The 15,484-nt window shown below is 45.3% G+C and overlaps 1 protein-coding gene across 2 annotated transcripts in view; it reads left to right on the forward strand.

Moving 5' to 3' along the window:
* The first annotated feature begins 2,074 nt into the window (after positions 1–2,074).
* Positions 2,075–15,484, forward strand: part of LOC140420920 (sodium- and chloride-dependent neutral and basic amino acid transporter B(0+)-like) — a 160,030-nt gene continuing 146,620 nt past the window's right edge. The window contains exons 1-2 of one of the 2 annotated variants that reach the window (XM_072505068.1): positions 2,075–2,105; positions 2,538–2,691. Coding sequence is in view for 1 of the 2 variants with exons in the window: in XM_072505067.1 (XP_072361168.1) it covers positions 2,240–2,305; positions 2,538–2,691 (220 nt within the window). In the remaining variant the exon portion in view is untranslated. Of the gene's footprint in view, positions 2,106–2,181; positions 2,306–2,537; positions 2,692–15,484 lie in introns of those variants that run through there. The other variant, XM_072505067.1, reaches the window with a different exon arrangement.

A 15,484-nucleotide genomic window follows, 5' to 3' on the forward strand; every position in this document is an offset into this window, starting at 1 on the left:
TTGAAAGTGGGTCTCCAGGACTAGCAGCACCAGGTGGCGGGGCAGTCTCAGAGGTGTCATGTTGGGCGTTCCGATACAAGAATGATCCAACACGGTTGTAGATGGTACAACTCTGTTTTATTGTCTTAAACAATAACAACTACTAACTGCTGGCTGAGGTTCATGCTTCACCAGCTAACCTGTGGACCCAGCCCTATCATTATCTTGGTGAGGCACTCAGCACATGGTCTATGTCCGAGTGGCATGCTGTGAGCTCTGTGCTCTGAGCTATTTCCTGGTAGAATTTAGAGGGCAGCACGGTAGCATTGTGGATAGCACAAATGCTTCACAGCTCCAGGGTCCCAGGTTTGATTCCGGCTTGGGTCACTGTCTGTGCGGAGTCTGCACATCCTCCCCGTGTGTGCGTGGGTTTCCTCCGGGTGCTCCGGTTTCCTCCCACAGTCCAAAGATGTGTGGGTTAGGTGGATTGGCCATGCTAAATTGCCCATAGTGTCCAAAATTGCCCTTGGTGTAGGGTGGGGTTACTGGGTTGTGGGGATAGGGTGGAGGTGTGGACCTTGGGTAGGGTGCTCTTTCCAAGAGCCAGTGCAGACTCGATGGGCCGAATGGCCTCCTTCTGCACTGTAAATTCTATGATATCTATGAATGATGGTAGAATGAACGGGAACTGTGGTGCTCCCTGTTTTATAGTGCATGTGCTCTCACTGGTGATTGGCTGCGATGTGTGTGTGTTGGTTGGTCCAACTACCTGTCCATCAGTGTGTGTGTGATTGCATCATTATATGCTAATGTGGATATCATGCCAAGAGGTTAGCTCCGCGGGCACCCCTGTCCCAAGGAGTAGCCTGGGGGCCATCAGGCACCCCGAGGGAAGAGGATGTGATGGGCACCGTGCCAATGACAGCTGCAGGGGAGGTGCTTGAGCACCACAGTGCCTTGGACACCCCCCTCCCCCCAATCCTTGGTGCATCAGATGGGCAGGGGGCAGAACAGGGAGGCATTTGGGACCACAAGCAGCACATAGGCCCATCCAGGCCCAGTTGCTCCAGAAGATGGCAATCAAAGAGGACCAGGCCACAGGGTAGGAATCGCAGCCGACCGCCTCCATTCCTCATGTACCGCCTGGGGATCCACCTAGGCTTAGCGTTCAGGCCGGAAAGGCCTGAGAATTAGATACCAGTTACGTTGGCATGGGTATAGCGTTAGGGGTGAGGGCACAAACCTTTCAAGTCAGTAATAAACTTACACCTTCTTCAAAGTAGTTTTACTGTACTCACTGCTCACAATGTAGCCTCCTCTACATTAAGAGGCTAAACGCAGATCAGCTGACCATTGGCGGAACGTCTTAATTCAGTCTGTAAGCACAACCCTGGCCTGTCACTTGCCATTTCAATTCACTCCCTGGCTACTGTTCCCACATTGCTGTCTTTGGCTGCTGCAATGTTCCAGTGAAACTGAAACTGGAAATCTTCCGATTCGGCACTTTGCGGTAACGATGAGTTCAACAACGTCAGACCTTCAACTCTGTCCACCATTTTGACTTTTATTCCCCAACCCCTCCCCCACAGGGTCAGTCTTAGACTTGTTTTGCTGTTTTTTGTTCTGACTCTTATTCGTCTTTAAACACATTCTGCTATCTGACCTTTATGCCGCTATTAGCAGGTTTTTTAGCCTTGAACGCAACCATTAACACTCCCTTTGACACCTCTCCTGTGTTCCCGCCTATCCCTCATCTTCTATTCTGCTCTGTCTTGCTCGAGTTCCCAATTGATGCAGTTATACTTGAATTAGAATGTTGTGGAGATGCCGGCGTTGGACTTGGGTGGGCACAATAAGGAGTCTTACAACACTAGGTTAAAGTTCTGTTGGATTTTAATCTGGTGTTGTAAGACTTCTTACTGTTTTAAAATGCGTAAATGCTTTCAAACCCGTCAATCCAGTATCTGTAATTCAATTCAGAACTCAGTGCAGTCATGCAGTCGGAGACTTTAGTGTGGAAACTGAGAGCAAATATGTCCGAGGAACTTTGGACTTCAATGAACAGGATTAGTCTGCTTTTAAACAGCGGAACGACTGCCGTCTGATTTTGGAAGAGTCATGATCTGGTGAGTAGCTGATTCATCTTCATCCCAGAAGCAGTGTAAAGTTTGAAGACTTTTAGACAAAAATGTCTTTGTTCAGGTTCAGATCCGAATGCTGAGCAAGTGGAAGAATTGATCATCATTGTCCAAAACTGGACATGGGGGACTTGGCTTTATCTGAATTCTCTCAGAATGTCCACCAAACACAGTCTCCAGAGGACACGGTGAGTAATTTTATCAAAATGAGACATTGAACTCATGTAAAACTCTGAGAGGTGCTGATGATTTAGGGATTTTGGTTGTTGTGAATTGTGGGGTTCCGGGTGTTTCCAGGTTACCAAGTGATTGTTGTTAAAGGGAGAACAACACAATGCTTTCATGGAGGATGAAAACTGTACTTTTTGCTTGAGTTCTAGTCTAATCTTGGGTCATCCATTTTCTCTCTTTTCCCCCCAGGCTGTAACCAATGAAGATGTGGGTGAAAGTGACGAGAATGTGGAGCGAGGCAACTGGTCCTCGAAGGCTGACTACTTGCTCTCGGTGATCGGCTGTGCTGTGGGTCTGGGAAATGTCTGGAGATTCCCTTACCTGGCTTACAGAAATGGAGGAGGTACAGGAGAAAAATATGAAACACAGGGGAGAGAAAGACAGAAATATAGGGAATAATTAATTAATTATTTTTTTAATTAAAAAAAATATTTTTATTGTTATTTTCAATTTATACACAGTAAGACTTAACATTTAATATTTACAGTATGTCTGGTTCTTATATACATATTTATATTGTCTGTCTTGGTGTGTCTTCCTCACCTCCTTCCCTTCTCCCTTCCCCCTGGCCCCTCTTTAGTATCCCCCTTTTTTGCTCAGGGTGTACTGTACCCGGCTCCTTTTCTCCCCTTTCCCCCCTTCCCTTTATGATTTCTGCTGCCTGCCTTGCGGGTTTTGGGGGGCTTCCGCACCCTCCCCCTCCCTCTGTGCTTCTCCCTGTAGTTCCCCTGAGTTCCCTCCATGTTGTTATCCACCTGAACCGAGCTGGGACCAGTGTTCTGGCGAAAAGAGTAAATGGAGTGGTCAATAGGACTTTAAACTAAAGATTGGGGGGGAAGGGAAAGTCAGGGAACCAAGAGGTGAAGTAATCAGTGGGAAGCGTAGCTGCTTAGGAATACAAAAAAGCACGAAAAGACAGAACTCAGGAGAGGTTACAATAGTCCCCATCCCACAAAATATGACACAGTGTATGGAAAGGCTCAGTAAACCAAGGTGCACCACACTAAGAAAACAAAAAGGAACGGTCAATAGAGAATTAAAGGTGCTATATTTAAATGCGCGCTGTGGTAGTATGTATTGGGGGTCATGTGGGACTGGAAGCCCTAATGTCATTGGCTGACAGATCCCGGGTCCTGGTTGGCCGTTGACCTCTAGCTCCGCCCTGAAGGCGGAGTATAAGAAGCCGGAGTCTTCCCCCGCAGGCCAGTTTACTATCGAGTTGCGGGGGAACAGACACGCTTAATAAAGCCTCATCGACTTCACTCTATTCGTCTCACGGAGTCTTTGTTCGCTACACGCGCAGTGTACGGAACACGGTAGATAAGCTTGTGGCCCAGATTGTGACTGGCAGGCATGATGTGGTAGGCATCACAGAGACATGGTTGCAGGGGGTTCATGACTGGCATTTAAACATCCAGGGATTCACAACCTATCGAAAAGACAGAGAGGTGGGCAGAGGGGGCAGGGTTGCCTTGTTAATTAGGAATGAAATTAAATCAATAGCACTAAACGACATGGGGTCGGATGATGTGGAGTCTGTGTGGGTAGAGTTGAGGAACCACAAAGGCAAAAAAACCATAATGGGAGTTATGTACAGGCCTCCTAACAGTGGTCAGGACAAGGGGCACAAGATGCACCACAAAATAGAAAGTGCATGTCAGAAAGGCAAGGTCACAGTGATCATGGGGGACTTCAATATGCAGGTGGACTGGGTAAATAATGCTGCCAGTGGACCCAAGGAAAGGGAATTCATTGAATGTTTACAGGAGGGCTTTTTGGAACAGCTTGTGATGGAGCCCACGAGGGAACAGGCCATTCTGGACTTAGTGTTATGTAATGAGCCAGACTTGATTAAAGATCTTAAAGTAAGGGAGCACTTAGGAGGCAGTGATCATAATATGGTAGAATTCAATCTCCAATTTGAAAGAAAGAAGGTAGAATCAGATGTAAAGGTGTTACAGTTAAATAAAGGTAACTACAGGGGCATGAGGGAGGAACTGACGAAAATCGACTGGGGGCAGAGCCTAGTGGGAAAGACAGTAGAACAGCAATGGCAGGAGTTTCTGGGAGTAATTGAGGACACAGTGCAGAGGTTCATCCCAAAGAAAAGAAAGGTTATCAGAGGGGGGATTAGGCAGCCATGGCTGACAAAGGAAGTTAGGGAGTGCATCAAAGCAAAAGAGAGAGCCTATAATGTGGCAAAGAGTAGTGGGAAGTCAGAAGATTGGGAAGGCTACAAAAACAAACAGAGGATAACAAAGAGAGAGATAAGGAAAGAGAGGATCAAATTTGAAGGTAGGTTAGCCAGTAACATTAGGAATGATAGTAAAAGTTTCTTTAAATACATTAAAAACAAACAGGAGGCAAAAGTTGACATTGGGCCGCTCCAAAATGACGCTGGTAATTTTGTGATGGGAGACATGGAAATAGCCGAGGAACTGAATAAGTACTTTGCGTCAGTCTTCACAGTAGAAGACATGAGTAATATCCCAACAATTCCGGAGAGTCAGGGGACAGAGTTGAATATGGTTGCCATCACAAAGGAGAAAGTACTAGAGAAACTAAGAGGTCTAAAAATTGACAAATCTCCGGGCCCAGATGGGCTACATCCTAGAGTTCTAAAGGAGATAGCTGAAGAAATAGTGGAGTCGTTGGTGATGATGTTTCAACAGTCACTGGAGTCAGGGAAAGTACCAGAGGATTGGAAAATCGCTGTTGTAACCCCCCTGTTCAAGAAGGGAACAAGGAAAAAGATGGAAAATTATAGGCCAATTAGCCTGACCTCGGTTGTTGGCAAGATTCTAGAATCCATTATTAAGGATGAGATTTCTAAATTCTTGGAAGTGCAGGGTCGGATTAGGACAAGTCAGCATGGATTTAGTAAGGGGACGTCGTGCCTGACAAACCTGTTAGAGTTCTTTGAAGAGATAACAAATAGGTTAGACCAAGGAGAGCCAATGGATGTTATATATCTTGACTTCCAAAAGGCCTTTGATAAGGTGCCTCACGGGAGACTGCTGAGTAAAGCAAGGGCCCATGGTATTCGAGGCAAGGTACAAACATGGATTGACGATTGGCTGTCAGGCAGAAGGCAGAGAGTTGGGATAAAAGGTTATTTTTCGGAATGGCAACCGGTGATGAGTGGTGTCCCGCAGGGTTCAGTGTTGGGACCACAGCTGTTCTCTTTATATATTAACGATCTAGATAACGGGACTGAGGGCATTCTGGCTAAGTTTGCCGATGATACGAAGATAGGTGGAGGGGCAGGTAGTATGGAGGAGGTGGGGAGGCTTCAGAAAGATTTAGACAGTTTAGGAGAGTGGTCCAAGAAATGGCTGATGAAATTCAACGCGGGCAAGTGCGAGGTCTTGCACTTTGGAAAAAGGAATAGAGGCGTGGACTATTTTCTAAACGGTGACAAAATTCATAATGCTGAAGTGCAAAGGGACTTGGGAGTCCTAGTCCAGGATTCTCTAAAGGTAAACTTGCAGGTTGAGTCCGTAATTAAGAAAGCAAATGCAATGTTGTCATTCATCTCAAGAGGCTTGGAATATAAAAGCAGGGATATACTTCTGAAGCTTTATAAAGCATTAGTTAGGCCCCATTTAGAATACTGTGAGCAATTTTGGGCCCCACACCTCAGGAAGGACATACTGGCACTGGAGCGGGTCCAGCGGAGATTCACACGGATGATCCCAGGAATGGTAGACCTAACATACGATGAACATCTGAGGATCCTGGGATTATATTCATTGGAGTTTAGGAGGTTGAGGGGAGATCTAATAGAAACTTACAAGATAATGAATGGCTTAGATAGGGTGGATGTAGGGAAGTTGTTTCCATTAGCAGGGGAGACTAGGACCCAGGGGCACAGCCTTAGAATAAAAGGGAGTCACTTTAGAACAGAGATGAGGAGAAATTTCTTCAGCCAGAGAGTGGTAGGTCTGTGGACTTCATTGCCACAGAGGGCGGTGGAGGCCGGGACATTGAGTGTCTTTAAGACAGAAGTTGATAAATTCTTGATTTCTCGAGGAATTAAGGGCTATGGAGAGAGAGCGGGTAAGTGGAGTTGAAATCAGCCATGATTGAATGGTGGAGTGGACTCGATGGGCCGAATGGCCTTACTTCCACTCCTATGTCTTATGGTCTTATGGTTATGGGCCAGGGTTTAGAGAAACACAAAGTGTATCATGGAGTTCACCTGACCAACAACTTTTACTGGATTGTGGTAGGGGGAGCACATGGCCCACTCTTCAGGTGTGGTACAGCAGAAATGGAAAATTATTTTTAAAAGCAAAGCAATGTTTATTCTATCAACTCAAGTTAACCTTTTTAAAACATACAGTGAACATCTTAGCAACCATCAATTCAAATACAACCCCCCAAAGAATTCAACACTAAGTAATGCTTACGCTATCCTTTTAACATCCAGAAGACTTACAAAAAACATAACCTTTAACAAAAGCACATCAGGTTAAAGTCACTACTGAGAACATTTATAATTCTGAATTCACCAAATGATCAAGAGATAGTCTTTTCATGGCAGAGAGAACAGCAGTACACCTGCTTTGTCTGTCTTCAGCTCCCACACTGAAAAACAAAACCAAAGAAAACACACCCAAGCTTTTCTCAAAGTGAAACTAAAAAGCAAAGCCAGAGCTCAGTTCCACCCACACTCTGATATCACTGCAGTAACATGAGCAGCCAAACATTTCTTAAAGTGACATTCTCATGGCACCTCCCCCAAGAAAAAAAAATAAACCATCAACTTCGAGATGGTTTCGTTTTTCACCTTTTCACTATCCTTTAAGAAATGCACTTTGAATGGTTTCGTATAATCTGGGATGGCTAACACATGAGTAGTGGTTAACACAGCCTTCAGGCCATCAAATGCTTGTTAACACTCCGCTGTCCACTGGAATTTGTTACGCTTCTTCAGCAAGTCCGTCAGTGGAGTGACCACACTGCTGAAATTCGGTACAAATTTCCGGTAGAATCCACTCATACCAAGAGATCGCATTATTTCCCATCGTGTCGAGGATATCGCAATCTCCCCAATAACTTTTCTTTTCACATCCCGTGGGACCATTCGACCCCGTCCAATTGTATGGCCAAGGCTTTTCAAAATTCACTTTTGGCTAGGTTTATCACCAAACCCGCCTCCTGAAGTCGATCGATGTTTCAAATGTTCTTTCCATGTCTGGTTCAAAATTACCAGATCGTCGATGTATACTGCACAATTGGGTAATCCCGAAACAACTGTGTTAGTTAACCGTTGAAATGTGGCTGTGGTGTTTTTCATGCCAAATGGCATAACTTTGAATTGGTATATACCATCTGGAGTCACATAAGCTGAAATCTCCTTCGCCCTCTCGGATAAAGGTACCTGCCAGTAATGTTTAAGTCAATCCAGTTTGGAAATAAAAGCTGATTGTCCCACTTTCTCAATGCAATCCTCCAAACGTGGGATAGGGTAAGAGTCCATTCTTGTAACTGCATTAACCTTTCCATAGTCCACAAGCAACCATTGTGTACCGTCCGGCTTTGGTACCATCACTATGGGTGAGCTCCATTGGCTGAAACCCACTTCGATTATGCCATTTTTAAGCATACTCTCTGATGTGTTATGTACTCTGGGATAACACAGGTTGCAACTGGATGCAGCTTCAACCAAAAGATACTCCAGACCTTGAAGTTAGTTCAATCTGATGTATTGAACCAGTAGCACAGTTAGCACAGTTCTCTATGAGTTCGACTGTCTGCTAACCTAAGTGTGGTTACTCTGTCTGACTGAACCAGACTAGCTCTTAGCCCCGTGCTGGAGGTGTGATACTGTACATACACCCTGACTCATTCTGTAGATGTTCATCAGTGGAAAGGGGCCAAGTGTAAGTGCCTCGTGCCTTTTATAGTGAGATACCACCCCTGAGTGTCCTGCCTGCTCATTGGTCATGTCCTGTTCTCTGTGTTCATCAGCTGCCTGTCTGTATATCATTATCTGCATGTCTGCATATCATGACGTCTCCCCTTTTTTCTTATGTTTTGTTGGCACATGGGAACATACTTACATCTGGTGGCATATCTAAACATATTTACAAGCGGTGGCATATGTGAACGTATTTACATGTGAAGACAGCTGTCTAATGTGGGAAAACAGAACATAGCAAACAAAACAAATGTTCACAAGTCCAGTCTCTGGGGCTTGCGTCTGATCCTTGTCGACCGCCGGAGAGGTGGTAGTGGGGACGACGGCGCCTTGGCAGTTGGGATGGAAGCCTGACTGGTGGCCTCGTAGTTCGAGGTATCAGGAGGTGGCAAAACAACGGACCGAAACGGAAGAGAAAGCGGTTGCAGGCAGGCAACTTTGCGCAGTGCCCGTCTGTTTCGTCACACAACAGAACCATCAGCCTTGCGTACAACATACGAGCGGGGTGCAGCCTGTTGAACAACGACAGCTGGAGCAGACCAGCCAGGGATACCATGGTATCTTGATTCTGACAGTGTCTGCCGGGATAAGACGGGGGAATCGGTGGCATGAGCATCATAGCCCTGCTTTTGCTGGTTTCGGAGCTGCTGCACCTTCTGCAGCACCGGGAGGTGACCCAGGTTGGGCAAGTGTATGGCTGGAAGTGTCGTCCGCAGGTCCCTGTTCATCAGGAGTTGAGCCGGCGACATGCCAGTGGACAGTGTGGTCGCCCTGTACGCAAGCAGCGCGAGGTAGATGTCAGAAGCAGAATCCGCGGCCTTGCAGATGAGCTGTCTCACAATGTGCACCCCTTTCTCAACTTTCCCATTGGACTGTGGATAGTGTGGGCTGGAAGTGACATGTTTGAAATGGTATGACTTGGCAAAGATAGACCTCTCGTGACTGTTGAAGCGCGGGCCATTGTCACTCATGACAGTGAGTGGGATACCATGCCTGGAGAACGTCTCCTTACAGGCCTTGATGACGGTCCGAGATGTGAGGTCTGAGAGCTTCACGACTTCAGGGTAATTGGAGAAATAGTCAATAATCAACACATAGTCCCGACCATTCGCACGAAAGAGGTCGGTGCTAACCTTGGACCACGGGGATGTTTTGTTATGCTCTTGTCGTAGCATAAGCTGCTTCCTTGATGTGCACTCTGACAAAGGAAGGTTCAGACTTGGAGATAGCTTTAACACGTTTATTAAACTATTAACAATTCTCCTACTTGGATTCGACTCTACTGTTAATCCTGCTATAGCTACTCAGACTGACGAACCAGTCTGCTACAATCCACGTGGTGGGAGTGATGTGTAATCAACCCTGTGTCTGTACTCACTAAGAGTCTCCACTGGAAAGAGACTGAGCATGTATGTTGTGTCCTTTTATATGGGTTGGTGTAATGCCCTCCTGTGGTAGTGTCACCTCTATGTGTATCGTGACTGCCCATTGGTCGTGTCCTATCTTACTGACCTATTGGTTGACTGTCTGTGTGTCATATCTCTGGTGTTCCCCCTAGTGTCTAGCTAGGTGTAGTGTATGTACATTAACCCTTTTGTGTACTTACAGTGATGTTTATCACCATAGGGGTGGTCTCGATTTCATGGTGCTGGAGCGCCTCCTTGCTCTGCGCTGGCTGGAAGCATTGACAGGTCGCACAGTTGAGGACCATGTTCGAGATGTCCTGGCTGATCCCGGGCCAGTAGACAGCCTGCCTGGCTCTGCGTCTGCACTTCTCGACGCCCAGGTGTCCCTCATGGATTCGGCGGAGCACCAAGCTCTGGAGACTGAGTGGAATGACAATCCGGTCCAGCTTGAGGAGAATACCATCAATCACCGTTGAGGCCGTAGACATAATCGTGAAACTTGAGAATGCCAGTGAGAAGGCATTCCTTCTCTATTTGCGCATACCTTGTCTCGGTGGGCATCATGGCCCTCGGTGCGTAGGCTACTGGTGCCCAGAATGAAGTGTCATCGCGTTGAAGCAGTACCACAACGATGCCGTCCTGGCTCGCATCTGTCGAGATCTTCGTCTCCCTGTCTGGGTCGAAAATACCAAGACGGGTGCAGTGGTGAGCTTGGCTTTCAGCTCCAACCACTCTGCCTGATGTGCTGCCTTTCACTCAAAGGCTGTGGACTTTTTCACCAGGTTTCGTAGGGCCGTGGTGTGTGAGGCCAGGTTTGGGATGAGCTTGCCCAGAAAATTGACCATGCCCAGGATGCGCAACACTGCCTTCTTGTCTTCAGGGACCTTCATGGCTTCGATGGCCTTGACCTTGTCTGTGTCCGGGCGCATGCCCTGCTGAGAGATCTAGTCACCTAGGAACTTGAGTGTCGACATGCCAAAGCAACATTTGGACTTGTTCAGCTTCAGGCCATTGGCATGGACACGGCGGAATACCTGCTGGAGATGGGAAACATGCTCTTCGGGGGTCGTGGATCATACAATGATGTCGTCCTTGTACACATGAACCTCTTCAATGCCCTCCATCACCTGCTCCATGATGCGATGGAAGATCTCCGATGCCGAGACAATGCCAAACGGTTTGTTGAAGATGCAGAGCCTTCTGCTGGCCTCATCCAGCTGGATTTGCCAAAATCCATGTGACGCATCTAACTGGTGAAAAAACATGCATGTGCCATCTCACTGGTGAGTTCCTCCCGCTTCAGGATGGGATAGTGTTCACGCATTATATTCTTATTGAGATCCTTGGGATCAATGCAGATGCGCAGGTCTCCCGAAGGCTTTCTAACACATACCATCGAGCTGACCCAGTCAGTTGGTTCGGTTACCTTGGAGATGATGCCCTGTTGTGGAAGATACTTGAGCTGTGCCTTCAGGCGCTGTCTCAGCGGAGCCGGGACCCGGCGTTGTGCGTGGACCGCTGACTTGGCACCAGGTCATAGCACAATCTTGTATCGATATGGTAGTGTGCCCATCCCGTCGAACACATCCGGATACTGAGCAAGGATGTCGTCAATGCCGGCCTGACGATCCACATTGGAGGGTGTCGTTGTGCACACTCTGCACACTCTCTGCCTCGTGGGTGGCAGGTTTCTCATTTTCAGCTGACTTGTACTGGGCATAGCGATTTTTTGCGTGCTCATGCACTGTGCATGTTTCAATCGCGACTGGCAGAGTCATATGCTTGATTTTCAGTAGCTGCTCTCTCAGAGGATCAGAGTGAACTCCAAAACAATTTGCTCTCTGATCATGGAGTCAGCAATATCACCAAAGTTGCAGGACAGCACTTGCAGGCGGAGGTTAGTTAAGAAGGAGTTGAAAGATTCATCTTTACCTTGTAGACGTTGTTTGAATATATAGCGCTCAAAGACTTCATTGGTGTCCACTTCAAGTGACTGTCAAACTTTTCCAGGATGGTCTGAAACTTTGTCTTGTCCTGGCCTTCGGTGAAGTGAAAAGAATTGAAGAGTTTGATGGCTTGATCACCTGCTGTTGAGAGGAGAAGAGCGATCTTCCTTGCATCAGATGCACACACGAGGTCTGAAGCTTCGATGTACAGCAGAAACTTTTGCTTGAATGTCCGCCAGTTGGCACTGAGATTGCCGGAGGTCCTGAGCTGGTGAGGAGCCTGAATCTTCTCCATGGCGCCGGGGTACATTCGCTGGTCGTCACGGAAGGGACTGAGGTAAACCACCTAGATTAAGCAGTCTCCTGGTAGCATGATGTGTTATGTACTCTGGGATAACACAGGCTGCAACTGGATGCAGCTTTAACCAAAAGATACTCCAGACCTTGAAGTTAGTTCAATCTGATTTATTGAACCAGTAGCACAGTTCTCTATGAGTTCGGCTCTCTGCTAACCGAAGTGTGGTTACTCTGTCTGACTAAACCAGACTGGCTCTTAGCCACATGCTGGAGGTGTGATACTGTACATACACCCTGACTCACCCTGTAGATGTTCATCAGTGGAAAGAGGCGGAGCGTGTGTGCCTCGTTCGTGCCTTTTATAGTGAGATACCACCGCAAAGTGTCCTGCCTGCTCATTGGTCATGTCCTGTTCTCTGTGTTCATTAGCTGCCTGTCTGTGCCTGTCTGTATATCATTATTTCCTTTCAATCTGATAAGGTCCACAAAACCTAGCTTTTAAAGGATCACCTGCCACTGGTCACAACACTAAAACTTTATCTCCAATGGCAAAACTACGAACTTTCAATTTCTTGTCCGCTACCCATTTCATCACATTTTGTGCAACTTTTAAATGTTGTCTAGCCAATTCACCTGCTCTATTTAATCGTTCCCTAAAATTTGACACGTAATCCAATAATGTAATTTCCGATTTCTCACTCACCAATTTTTCCTTAATCAATTTAAGTGGTCCTCTTACCTCATGACCAAAAATTAGTTCAAAAGGACTGAATTTGGTTCACGCATTAGGTGCATCCCTAAATGCAAACAGTACGAATGGAATTCCTTTATCCCAATCCTCTGGGTAATCTTGACAATAAGCCCTCAACATTGTCTTTAATGTCTGATGCCACCTTTCTAACGCTGCCTGCGATTCTGGATGGGAAGCAGTTGATTTAAATTGTTTTATTCCGAAGCTATCCATAACTTCTTTGAATAACCTCAAGGTAAAATTTGATCCTTGATCTGATTGTATTTCTGTGGGTAGTCCAGATCTAGTAAAGAATTTAAATAACTCTTCCACAATATTTTTAGCTGTAATATTACTTACTGGAATGACCTCTGGACACCTAGTAGACACATCCATTATAGTCAAAAGATATTGACTCCCACTTTTTGTTTTAGGAAGCGGTCCTACACAATCAATTAGGATCCTTGTAAAAGGTTCCTCAAATGCTGGATTGGGTATTAAGGGTGCTGGTTTTATCACTGCTTGAGGTTTCCCTATCATTTGACATGTGTGACATGATTGACAAAATTTAACTACATCTTTATGTAGTCCAGGCCAATAAAAATGTTTTTCTATTTTAGCTTGAGTTTTCCTTATCCCCAAATGACCTCCCACTGGTACCTCATGTGCAACTCGCAACACTTGCTTTCTATACCCTATTGGCAATACTACTTGATGAACTTCTGCCCACTTTTCATCCGCCTGCATATGTAAAGGTCTCCATTTTCTCATCAAGACATCACTTTTACGGTAATAACACTCTGGTATACACTCAGATTCCTTTTCCGTGTATGCTTTCTGATACATCCGGTTTATTTCGATATCTTTCTGTTGTAACTCCGCCAATTTTTCTGAACTAAAAATATCCGCCTCATCCTCCACCTGTTCTTGTTCTTTTTCAGTGATCCGATCAAAAATTGTTTCTGATAATTGCACTTCAACTTCATCTTCACTCTTTGATTTCTCCTCTTGTCTTAACCTGTGACTTTGCGACCTTGCTCCTACACAATCTGGAAAAATCCCAGGATATTCGTCCTTCAACACTTCAGTTGTCTGATTTTCCACTGGCTTAGCAACCACAGTAGGCACCACTCCCATCAGCGATCCAACTATATCATTACCCAAGATAAACTGTATTCCTGGACAAGATGCTTTCTCTATTACTCCTACTACAACTTCACCACTCTTCACTGGACTTTCCAACCTTACCTTATATAATGGAACACGACTCCTCTCACCCTGAACTTCACATATTATCAACCTTTTCTGGCAACATTAATCCCAAACTACATAACTCCTCATCTCTTACCATTAAAGATTGACTAGCTCCTGTATCTCTTAAAATTATGACTTCTTTACTTGCTCCTCCTGATACACATGAGTAAACTTTACCGACACAAGTAAATTATTTAAAGAGATCTGGCACCTTCTTATCAATCACCTCTTGATCAGGCTGTACAATCTTTTGCACCTCCTTCACTTCACTTGGGCTTTCTTTTACCACTTTAACAAACCCCATGGTCTTATCCTGTTTTACCACATCAGCCTTCCCAGTGCTTTTCTTCAACACCAACACTGTGACTTTACATGGCCTGGTTTATTACAGTGAAAACATTTGAAAATTTTCATTTCTCTTCCACCCTCCTGGATTTCTTCTTTAATCTGAGGTACACTCTCCTTATTATCTCCCTTCAGATCACCTTTACCTTTACCACTTGAGTATTTCTCACGTCCCCAGTTTCTATCCCTCACAGGCTGAAACTGATTTATGAACTAATTCATAATCGTCTGCCATTTCTGCTGCTAATCTTACAGTTTTAACCCTCTCCTCTTCCACATGAGTTCTCACTACATCAGGAATTGAACTTTTAAACTCCTCCAAAAGTATAATTTCTCTGAGAGCTTCATACATTTGGTTTATTTAAAGCCCTTATCCACCTAGAAAAATTACTCTGTTTGATCCTTTCAAACTCCATGTATGTTTGACCAGGTTCTTTCTTTAAATTTCTAAACCTGTGTCTGTAGGCTTCAGGCACTAGTTCATATGCACCTAAGATGGATTTTTTCAATTCCTCAAATGACTCAGATATCTCCTCTGATAGTGATGCAAACACTTCACCAGCCCTACCTACCAGCTTTGTTTGAATCAGTGATACACACATGTCCATTTCATTTGTTTAGCTACCTTCTCAAATGAAATGAAAAAGGCTTCTACCTCCTTCTCCTCAAACCTTGGCAATGCTTGGACATATTTAAATAGATCCCCACCAAGCCTTCGTATGACGCTCTTTCTCACGATCCTCATCACTATCATCCAACTGTACGTTTCCCTTTACGCCTGCCAATTTTAACTGACTGTCATGTTTCATGGCCATTTTCTGAAGTTCAAATTCTCTCTATTTATCTTTTTCCCTGACCTGTATCTCCCTTTCTCTTTCTTTTTCCTCTTTCTCTCTTTCGTATTCAAGCTGCTTTAATTCTTTCTCATGTTTCATTTGTTTAAGTTGTAACCAAATTTTTGCCATTTCCAATGTGTCAAACTGTATCTCAGGCAATGTTAAATGCTTAGCCACCACCAAAATTACCTCATCATTTTGCATTTTGTCAGGTAATGTTAACTGCAATGTTTTTGTCAAATCCAACAGTCTGCTTTTCATCTCTGTAAGGTACTGCGTGTTACCATCTCCACCCCCAAAAACTTCAATGCCTCTGAAAGAGCCATTGTCCACAACACACTCCCTACTTAAACTAAAATACCACACCTGAAAAGTAACCACAATATGTTCACCCCT

This window comes from Scyliorhinus torazame, chromosome 5 (assembly GCF_047496885.1).
Source record: "Scyliorhinus torazame isolate Kashiwa2021f chromosome 5, sScyTor2.1, whole genome shotgun sequence".
In the NCBI taxonomy this organism is placed as follows: domain Eukaryota; kingdom Metazoa; phylum Chordata; class Chondrichthyes; order Carcharhiniformes; family Scyliorhinidae; genus Scyliorhinus; species Scyliorhinus torazame.